General features: G+C 39.1%; 2 protein-coding genes across 2 annotated transcripts; both read left to right on the top strand.

The window, feature by feature from the left end:
- The first annotated feature begins 1,113 nt into the window (after positions 1-1,113).
- On the top strand, positions 1,114-10,685 carry Cdc6 (Cell division cycle 6). The gene is made up of 8 exons (XM_088188609.1): positions 1,114-1,265; positions 8,553-8,845; positions 8,911-8,992; positions 9,065-9,242; positions 9,378-9,544; positions 9,612-9,907; positions 9,973-10,282; positions 10,352-10,685. Exons 2-8 carry the CDS (start codon positions 8,557-8,559, stop codon positions 10,563-10,565), a joined length of 1,536 nt encoding a protein of 511 aa, XP_088044735.1. The 5' UTR covers positions 1,114-1,265; positions 8,553-8,556; the 3' UTR covers positions 10,566-10,685.
- Positions 1,318-7,038, top strand: LOC148233661 (uncharacterized). The gene has a single exon (XM_088188608.1). It carries the CDS (start codon positions 1,392-1,394, stop codon positions 3,906-3,908), a length of 2,517 nt encoding a protein of 838 aa, XP_088044734.1. The 5' UTR covers positions 1,318-1,391; the 3' UTR covers positions 3,909-7,038.
- Positions 10,686-11,539: the final 854 nt, after the last annotated feature.

Here is an 11,539-nt window from a genome sequence, read left to right as displayed (position 1 = left end):
AGTTTCCAATGGAAAATTATTTAATACAATTAATTAAGTAATTTCTGAAAAATATTTAGATATTAGAATACATTTTAAAAGAAAAACGTTTATGAATATTGAAAGTAAACGTAAATATTATAATAAGCTAATTGATTTTAAAGGTCAGTAATTTTGGAAAGATAATAGTAAAATTTTTATCATATAGCAAAATATTGTATGTTATTGATTGTTATTGTATATGAGATAGTAGAATTTTTTTTAGATAACAACGCTATTGAAATGTTCGAATCGGAATCACACGTAGAATATGGCAATTACGATGTAAGTGCTTTTCACATTTACATTTGAAATTATTATTTATTATAAAAGCAGAAATAACAATTTTTTATTATTTATAGTTCATATCAAATATATCAGATACAGCAAAGTATAATGAAAGCGCAAAACATCCGCATGATATCAACGTTTTGTTATTATAAAAGAATATGATAAATATCATATATATATTATTTTGCAGGAGACTTCTTGTATATCGAAGTCGAGATTTTTACTGATAACATGCGCTTCGTGTTTTATGTTTCAACAAAATTCTCACGGTTTTGTTGCTCTGTGCAAAAGTTTTTATCACAGATAGTGATGGCAGCAAAAAACAAACGACCACCAGTGAATAATTTTTAACAGCGATAAGGTAGTGGCTATTCAGAATATTTATAGAACTCATTATTGCTTTTAATGCCTATTAGATGCGCAATGAGTGACGAATCGACGAAGTATTCCATACGTCTCTTATATGTATATTTAGTAAAAAAAAGTTTAATTAAACGACAGTAGAACGTTTATTTGCATAAATCGCAAAAAAATATTTTCCTACACCGGGCAACTTTTGTTCTGCGTGTATCGTGCTTCGTTTGTCATAGAGCGTAAAGTTGTTTTTGAATATTATTATTTGTAAAGAAAAAACGTAAAAAATATTACGCGTGCAGGAAATGGATAGCGTTCGTTCTACGCTCGATTAAAAATATTTCGGTCTCTCGATATTAAAGTGTTGTTGTTGCTTTTCGAGACAATGTTCAATTGGATAATTTGAGAATAAGAATAGATAATATTCGTTAGAGCGAGTCGTCGCTCGCTGAGGTTGGCTGCGCGAGCGAAAGCGCGGGAATCGTCCGCCGTCGCACGGGATAACGTTTAGAAGATCGGGAGAGCGGAGACCTGCGCGGCTGGGGAGCGTTCCGGGAGCGTTCCGGGACCCTCCGCCCGCCGACCCTCCGTCTTTCCGACAGGTAAGCGGCGACATGCTCTTCGTCGGGCCCAAGCGGGGTCGGCCCAAGTCCGGCGCCGGGCGGGCTTCTCGCGGACGGCAGGGCGGCCAACCGAACGGCCGCGGCCGCGGTCGGGGGCGCATCGAGATGGTGACGGCCAGGGACGCGATGGCGCTGGCGCTGGCCCCGTCGGCGCCCCCGCCCCCGCCTCGCACGCTCCTCGGCAAGATCAACTCGCATCTGGTGTGCGCGCTCTGCCGCGGCTACTTCGTGGACGCCACCACCATCGTCGAGTGCCTGCATACTTTTTGCCGCAGCTGCGTGCTCAAGCACCTGGCCGTCAAGAGCTACTGCCCCGTGTGCGAGATGATGATCAACGCCGCCAAGCCCAACATCAAGCTGGACAAGACGCTGCAGGACATCGTGTACAAGCTGGTGCCGGGGCTCTTCCGCAACGAGATGGCCCGGCGGCGCGCCTTCTTCGCCGAGAGGCCGGACGCCGCCGCCGAGGCGACCCCCGAGCAGCGCGGCGAGGACACGGAGCGCGTCGTCTTCTCGCCCGAAGACGTCATCTCCTTCTCCCTCGAGTACGTCGAGGGGGCCGACGTCCCCGACCCGGAGCCGCAGCAGCAGCAGCAGCCGCCGCTCGACGACGACGCCCCCGACTCTAGGCGCTACCTGCGGTGCCCGGCGGTCGTCCAAGTGTCGCATCTGAAAAAGTTTCTGGCGCTCAAGTTCGACGTCGACGAGTCGCTCTTCTGCGTCGAGGTCCTCTACAAGAGGGTGCCTCTCCCCGACCACTACACCCTCATGGACGTGGCGTACATCTACAACTGGAAGCGCGTCGAGCCCATGCGCTTCTTCTACCGCATAGCCGACGTCGCGAAGCAGCCCGTTCCCGAGCCGCCTAAGCTCCCTCCGTCGATCCCCGAGCCGGACGGACCCGACGAAGACGAAAAATCGCAGTTCCTCAACTCCTTCGAGCTCACGGCCATAGGGGGAATTTCGGAGAAGCGGTCTAGATCTCCGCCGCCTCCGGACGAGAAGGACGCAGACGCCCCGGAGCCCAAGAGGCGCAAGCCGAGCGTCGAGACGCCGACGCCGGTAGCGACCGCGACCGCGACGGAGACTCCGCAGCCGCCCGCCGAGGAGCCCGCCGAGAAGCCCCCCGAGCCCGAGAAGAAGAAGCCCGAAGAGCCCGCCGACGTCGAGCGGACGCCCGAGAAGAAACCGGAGGCGCCGAGACTCGATCCGCTGCCGCCCAAGAGGAAGCCCGCGATGGAACCCGGGCGACTCGAACGCTCTCTGGCCAAGATGCAACAGAAACCGGATAAATCGACGCCAGAAAAGAAAACAACGATGGAACCTCCGAAAGCGCCGGCCGAATCCGACCGCAACATCAGATCTCTGTTCGACTCCTGCAACATAAACATTCCTCCGTCTCTCTCCATCACTCTCAAAGACGGCGAAGACTCTCCTCCGAAGACCGGCGAGAAACCCGTTCCTCAAAATTCCGCCCCGAAACCTAAACCGCCGCCAGAAGAGGGTCATCTCGAAATCATCAAACTACCGGATGCCGAAAATCCGACTGCGGAGGCGTCCGCTTCATCGCCTATCAAACCTCCCGCGAAACCTGCCGCGACCGTGGCTCCGAGCGGAGCCAAAGGCCCGGTTCCCAATCTAAAGCCCATATCGGAAGCGAAGCTGACGTCGCCGTCGATAAAACCTCAGACGTTTCAGCAGACGTTCCTGCAGTCGCTGCAGCAGCACAAGGAGAAGCCCAAGTTCAACAAGGCGAGGGTCGTCGCGCCTAAACCGCTGGAAGCGCGAGACCGTCCGCCCGCGCCTCCGCGCCCGGTCGCCGAATCCGCTCCGTTTCCGAAGACGGCGAAGGCGGACAGCGCTCTGGACCTGTCGGCGCCGCACCCGCCGCGCGCCGAGCTCGGCCCCCAGCGGGCCAAGGCGCTCGAGACGATGCAGTCCATTGCCATCCTGGCCGATCAGAGGTTCAATCGGCAGCGGTCTCTCGCTCCGTCGAGCTTCGCCCGGACTTTGCCGAAGCCGCCTCAGAGCGCGCTCAGAGTCCCGGCGCCTCCGAAGCCGATCGGGATCGCTCAGATTCCGCCCTCCAACGGCGCTCCGAAGCTCTTCCCCAACTATTATCAGCCGCAGAAGCGACCCGCGGCTCGCTCGCCCGGAGACGCGGGTCCGAGCGGCTCGCCGATTCAACGGGAGCACGTCGACCGCTTCCAGACTAGATCGCCGAGCTCGTCCCCCAAGCTCGTGATCGCTTGCCCGTCGCCGGAACGCAGGCAGTTCCCGCCCCCGAGGAGTCGCGACGGCCGGAACTCCCCGACCTCTACGAGCGTCGAAGTCAAACCGGCTAAAAAAGCGCAGCCGCCGGGCAGACCGAGCGGCTCGCAGACCAAACCCGACGAGAGTCCGGCGATGAGAGACTTCTCTCGGAACGAGCCGACGCTGGCGCAGTCGTACCTACGGCAGCAGCTGGAGCTCCAGACGCACCTCGGCCTGCTGCCTCCCGGCGCCGCCGCCGAGTGGTACAACAACCCGGTGGCCCGAGCTCACTTCGAGAAAGTGATAAACAACATAAGGCATAACGCTCAAGCTACGTACGGGATCAACCAAGTCGCCAAAGATAAATAGAGGACCTTTAAACGCATACTTTACGTTCTACCGTATGAATGTCATTTAGGAGCGGTCGATTTATAATTTTAAAATTATGGGATTTAAAAGAATTAGATTATATATTTTGTATGTTATTTCTTAAGTTTTATCAAATTTTTTATTTTATGTTTCTATTTCTGAAAGGCGACAAATTAAATGGCCAGAATTTAAATCAACAGCTAAAATAGAAATGGTCATGATTATATTTGGTTGTACCGTATGGAATTGCCCAATTTTTAGATGAAAATAAAAATGCGATATTTTCAACATTATCAAATTTATTTAATCAATCTTATTCTATTGAGAAATCAAGTTGAAAATCTTGATTTTTTTACTATAAGTACTTCCGACTGAGTTTGGAACGTTTTATTCTATAAATTTAATTCCAAGTAACGGATTAGATAAAAATCGATCAGGGGGAGGATGTGGCAAAATTTCATAATTTGAATAATTTAATTTATTGATGTACAGTATAATTGGTCCATATTTGCTTAACCTACCGAAAGTCAAATGACCGGTTTTTTGACAGGCCAATTTGACAGTATATTTTATTTAAGAGTAAATAATGTATATTTTATTCGTTCTCACTGCAATTTTTACAGATAGTTCTCGATTGCAAATTCCACTCTTGGGTAAAAATGATTTAACAATGTCATCTTGTACCTTTAATCGAAATTCTCATGCTCAAAAAACAACCAAATTTTGGTTCGGTGATCATTGAAAATTGGCCACAAATTAATTGCAAAATTAACAAGACAAAGTGAAAAAAATCAATTGATTAAAATAAAATATTTATACACTAATTTTTTAAATAATTTTATCCGGTTTTAATAATAATGTGGCAATTAGGTATTTTTCATTTAAAAATCGAAAGCATATGGATAATTTTGATTATGAAAACGTTATGAAAGCTGCTGATTTGTTTAACTGAATATATCAATGAATGGTGATAGATATAAACATAATTATATAATAGCTGATTGTTTAAAAAATAAATAAAAGCAAATTAATGCAATGTATTTAATTATTATATAGGAAATATGTTTTTTTAACTCGCGCCAAAATTCGCAACTGCTCTGCATAGTGTTGTGAGCGATTGATTTCCTACCAATATTCGTGTGACCAGGTTGCCATGTGAGCAATAGTTCGTTCATCCAAAATTTCATATCAATAAAATTGAGATATTGTTTTATTTTCCTACTTTCAAGTTGTCTAGTTTTTTTGTTTCTCATATAAAGTTGTCAAATATGGGGCTAACTCCATATTTTTTTTACATTTTAAACAGCTTTTGATACTCTTATTGTCTTTGCAATATTTTATCTGGCATGTTTTGTCTTTGTCTAGCTGTTGATGTTCAGTGGCAACTTCTCCCTATTGAAATAAAAAAATTGCCTAGAAATTTATTCTCTTAGTTTCTTTATATAAAATAAAATCAATGTATTAACCTGAATAAATATAGAATTATAAAAGATACCCATAAAAGCCATCTCCGAAAATTAGATTTTACTGGTCATTTGGTCACTACAGAGTTATGCATTGAACTAAGAATCAGTACTTTTTTTATTTGGTTTAGCTTTTGTAAATTGTCAGAGTGCAATTATTTGAACGATATAATTTTGTTGAGAAATGTGTCATTGTCCTTTTTCTGTTTCGCCAAGTTTGGTAGCTCCGTTCTATTTGTGCAAATTGTTCCAACAACCGTAGTTTTCTTTGCCAAAAATTCAGTCCCAATGGACATGCTTGTCCATAGTTATATATATATTCCACATCCTGTATATGGCTCTACTAATTTCAGAGAGTGACAAATAGTTTTATCCTTTCATCTTTTCCCAAATATGGAAAGTCATTATTTATATATTTACTGTTTACATCAGACACTAACCAGAATTTGTTAAAAATAAAATTCCAGTTTATTGGGCTGAGTGAATATAGACCTTGTTTTTGTTGGAAACAATTATTGTTTATCAATGGTAATTTTGACTGTTCTCAATCAAAGCGAATTTATCGGTTTTTAAGTGTTGGTTTCGTTGATTTCTAACTGAAAATCGGGAAGTCATATGGCACAACCTGATATTTTTCAACGTCGGATAATATCAAATGGATAGAATTAAAATATCACACAGTCGGAATAAAAATACAAAGCGATTAGAATTAAAATATAGGACTATATTGTGAAATAAAAAAATGTAAATGGGCAATAAATTATTTGTTTTAAAAATATCTCTCGCACCCAAACTATTGTTTAAAACAGTAAACATGATTAAAACCGACAAATATATTTAATCATATGTAGGATGCGAAGTATTTAGAGCAGCGGTGGACAGCTCGCTCGGCTTGTTTTGTTGACATCTGACAATGTTACGAGTCCAACCTTGATAACGATAATGTTAATGAACTGCCGACAGGCTAATGACAGATTGACCAATTGTACTAATCTTCAGCATTACAGAAATAACAACACTATGGTTCTGACCATCTGATTCTAAAATAATTCTCACCATTTAATATATATTCTGACCATCTAAAATTTTAATATAAATTATAACCGTTTAATACAAGTTCCGATCAGTTAATATAAATTCTGACCATTTAATATTTATTCTGACCTTTAATATAAATATTGACCTATGTAATATAAATTCTGACCCAAAAAATACGATCCTTTCTGAAATTGGGTTAGATTAATTTTTTATTTTGCGTCTACGATAGCTTATTTTTATTTTCACCGTGCGACTTTCGACGTTGTTTAAAAGTCAGCGAGAGATAATTCTCGATGTGCACTCGCATTACCTGCGTTTCTTAGATTATCGCTAAAATTAAGTTGATTTTTGTATAGTGCTTCTCGACGAGGGCGACTTTTTCTAAACTTAGTCTATGTCGTGTTTGTGTATTGTTACTTTTAACTTTTTTTATCAAGTAGGCTGATTTATTTATTTATTGCAAATTTAACTATCGCGGACGGGCTTTTTGACACATTAACTTTTGGGCGGATGGTGTCGTCCAAGTGTTAATTGTATTTTTTTTGCGTTTTCAATTACGGAATTGTGGATTGATAAATGAAATATTTTTGTAAAGAATGTGTTAAATAAAAATTAAATAATAAAATAAATCTTTTTTATTTATTAATTTTTGGTACATTTTCCAAGTTTGCATTTTAACATTTGGATTATTTTAAGAGATATGTGCATTTAAATCATTAATGCAAAGTAATTTTTTGGAAAATGATTCATGGGGTGTTCACTGTTCTGAACTAATCTGTTGTTTTATGGAACAGTCGTTTATATTTTTAATATTAATTTTTTTCACAGTAGTTAAGGAAAATTAAATTTCACTCACCAACAAATAAACCTGCAATGTCGATTATGGCTTCTAAACTTTTGTGTGTTCGTCGAAGGCGAGTCAAATAATAAAGGAGTGAATTTCACTGGTAATAATTTATTTCGCAGGGGGAACTGCCTTTATAGTTTGTTGTGTACAGTAAATAGAAGTGTACTGGCAATTGCTTCCAGGATTTGGACTTATATAGGGATTTTTGGAGGCGTAGACAAAACGGAACGATCTTTGAGTCCTTGAGATTGTTTCAGGGCGGTTATTTTAAAAAGTCAGTGTCGCTTAAGGAAGATCCTGTACAATTAGAGACGATGTAATTTGGGATTGAATTGTCTATTAAAAAAAAAAAAAAAACTAGAGTTATTTGTATTATGTAATTAGCAGAAAAACATACCCATCATTACTTGAATAGACTGAAACAAGTGAGAAAAAATTTACCAAAAACATTAACAGTAAAGAAAAAGTTTAATTACTGCAGAAATCGCATATTCCTAATAAAGAAATGCTTTTTAGCTTTTTGCAATATCGACATATTCATTGGTTCTACAGAAACAATTCATTTATTAGAAGTTACAATAAAAATAAGGGCAGCTTTTAAGGAGTCTTAAAAAAATATTTCAATAAATGTATATTTTTAAATGAAGCTCATTACACCCAAAATTTAGTTTTTACCCCATTTGGGGTAATTTTCTCCGGTTAGCCGACCACTGTCTTTTTTTCAAGAAAAATTTAATATATGAAAATATATAATTTAATGAATTTTCATATTAAAAATAATATCTTCGAGTTATGGCGATTTTAATTTACATTTATTTCCCATTGATTCACAAAAAATTGCGCAGGTTCGCTATTTGTCTCTAAATATGCAGCCATTAACACTTAACCGATGGGTCAGATAGTACCTACTCGCTCAGTTCGCTGGTGGTGATCCACGCGACAGGTAGGATCTACCTTTTTGACCTCCAATGGTCCTATAGTATCTATACTACCACTATTTTTTGTTGATATTCTTAATATAAATTAGATAACTTATAAAAAAAAAAAAACATTATATGATAGGTCTAATACATATTTATCATTAAACTTTAAAAAATACAATTTTAAATAGTATTTTTTTAATAAAATAATCTACATTTTTATAGCACAGGTTTAAAAGGTATTTCGAATCTTGTTAGTATAAATTCGTCAGTCCTCGTTTAGCTATCTTACAGTCGAGTATGCTTTACTTCCTTCAAGACTTGTTTTAATTTTGGTCTGTTCTTAAAAGTACAATTGGTGTTTTTATTGTTTCAGAAAAATGGCAGGCGTCCAATCGACGTTACCCTTCTGCATCAGAAAAAAAGCCCAATTTAACTTTTATTCAGACAAAAATGATAAGACTGACAAGGTTGACGTTACCGAAAAGATTGAGGCGGTGCAAAAAGAGATTAAGACTGCACCGCCGAAAATCAAGAAGCTAGTCGAGCTGGACAGCGGAGATGAGAACATAGATCTAACTAACATTCCGGCGAAGAGGCCTTTGAAGAGAAAATATGTACGCAGCAGTAGCAAGAAGCAATTGAATTATGATTCTAGCGACGAATCCGGTAAGACTTACGATGCTTAATACATGCGACTAAATAATAATTTATATTTATATGTGAATTTATAGATTGTTCTCCTACAAAGAAAGCACGACCTTCGAGTAAAGCTAAATCTGCAAAAGCACACAAAAAGATCGATGCGAATAACGAGTGAGTATTGAATGGCAATGTAATGTTTATTACAATTGCTTTACATTTTTATATATATGTATTTATTTTAAGTTTGGACGAGTCCGTAAAAAATCAGAAGACACTACCCGGACGAACCAAGGAACTAGATAAATTGACGAATTTCTTAGACAATCATTTACATGAACAGAACTCTGGAACTTTATATATTTCTGGACAACCGGGCACTGGAAAAACTGCCTGTTTGACGAATATCTTAGAAAGACCACAAGTGAGTATTTTATTTGAGCAGCTAGAATGATTCTGAGCCTTTAAATGTGCTAGTCAAGATACTGTCTTATTCACTCTAAATTCCTAAGCAGCATAATACATTGAGACAAATTTTGATAAAGGTTTTTATTTTTAGTACAAAGCTGGTTTCACCGAAGTGTACATAAATTGTACGACTATGAAATCAGCCGGAAGCATATTCAACCGAATATGTCAGGAGCTGCATATTAAGTCGAGTGCTAATTCTGAAAAGGGGTATTTGAAAGCGATCGATAAACATTTAGCCGGAAAACATAACATGATGTAATACATTTTTAAAGTTCAAATATACTAATAAATAAAAGATTACCAAATTTTATATAATTTTCAGACTGTTAGTTTTGGATGAAATAGATCAACTCACTAATAAAAATCAATCAGTTCTATACACCATCTTCGAGTGGCCGTCTCGCGAGAATTCCAAGATCGTTCTCATCGGAATCGCTAACGCTTTGGATCTCACGGATCGTGTCTTGCCTAGACTGCAAGCCAGATCTGATCTGAGACCGGAGCTTATGCATTTTGCGCCTTACACCAAAGAGCAAATCATAGAAATATTCACGGAACGTTTGAAGGAAGATATGACTACCGATTTGTTCTCACCAATGGCCATTCAGATGTTAGCTGGTAAGTTCGCAATTATACATTGAAGTAAATTTAAATTTTATTTAATGCATCTGTGTTTTTTTCAGGTAAAGTTGCCGCTGTGTCCGGAGACGTTCGAAGGGCTTTAGATATTGGGAAGCGAGTCGCAGAATTAGCTTCTCCGAAGACGGTCTACAGTGCCAGGAGTAAGAAGCCGGACGCTGGCTGTACTGTTGAATTGAAGCAAGTTATGAATGTTTTGAACGATGTTTACGGAACATCCCAACGATTGGCCGACGATGTCGACGACAGCTTTCCTCTGCAGCAGAAGATCTTAATTTGTTCTCTCTTGTTGATTTTGACCAAGGGCAAGAATAAAGATGTCTCTGTTGGAAGACTTTATGACGTGTACAAAAGGTAAAAATTTATAATATATAATACAAAAGCTGTTTGAAAAAGACAATTCAATTCATTTTGGATTTATAGGGTTTGTACCAAACGTAATTTGGTGGCTGTCGACAGCAGTGAATTTTTCGGGCTCTGCTCACTGGTGGAGACCCGAGGCATTTTAAGACTGAGCGGCAAAAAAGATGCGCGGTTGCAGAAAGTTACACTGCAATGGGACGAGTCTGAAGTGAGCCATGCGCTCAAAGACAAACAGATGATATCGGATATTATGAACGACGTTTCGTGCTTATGATTTGTGATTGACTGACGATTTAGATCTCGTCATTTTTTACGCTTATTAATTCATTATCACTTTTAATGTTTTATATTTAACGTATTTTTGATTAATATTTATAACGATATAGCATAAGTATTGACTGCCTTTTATTTTATAACGCGAGAAACTATATTTTTTAAATAAAAAAATCATTGTGATTATATAATTTAATGAATAATTAGTCAATTTTTAACTATTTATTGTTCTTATATATTTATATGATAAAATTTTTAGGAGATTCTGTATTACAAAATTAAAAAATGAGACTTTCTTATGTATGTTGATTTTTTTTATTCATTGACTTGTTTTTGATTGTTGTGAAATGTCAATGTTTGATTAATGACACAATTTGTGCATGATTTGTTGATGCGAACTGATAATCACTCAAGTGACTGATGTATACATTCTTTGTGTTTTTTCATTAAAAACTTAAAAAATATGACACGCCTTTTCGTTTTTGTCCGACTTTTTTCCATTCATTCCAGTCTGAAATAAAAGAATATATAATGTCGAAGATGAGCGGGTTTTTTGTCGTAATTAACATACTGTTTTATAAAAAAAACTTGCAAATCCGGTTGTGGACAACCATTCGTTACGTTTTTACTTTTCAAAATTGCGACGATAAATTACACGCACATTTTATTAATGTGTACAACTTGCGGTACTCAAAATAAGATTACCATTTCACCTGAAACGTGTAAAGCAATATTTTTAATAATAAGAGTAAATCTTTATATATTCTGACACAATTTTAATAATCTTAATTTTAGTTTTAATTTAAAAATTGTTTATAAGATCCTCTTCTCAATTTTTTTCTAGCATATTGGATTTGCTTAAGGTCAAAATGTTTTTCGTTCTGAAATATATTATGTTACTACTTCTGTGCTTGTGACATCTTAATGGAAAGCATAATAAAATCCACTCTGATTTGCATGCGACTGCATATATTT

This window comes from Plectrocnemia conspersa, unplaced genomic scaffold, assembly GCF_051122295.1.
Source record: "Plectrocnemia conspersa isolate PC_06_02 unplaced genomic scaffold, ASM5112229v1 ptg000007l, whole genome shotgun sequence".
Lineage (NCBI taxonomy): Eukaryota > Metazoa > Arthropoda > Insecta > Trichoptera > Polycentropodidae > Plectrocnemia > Plectrocnemia conspersa.
This window is presented reverse-complemented; position numbering and strand designations above follow the sequence as displayed.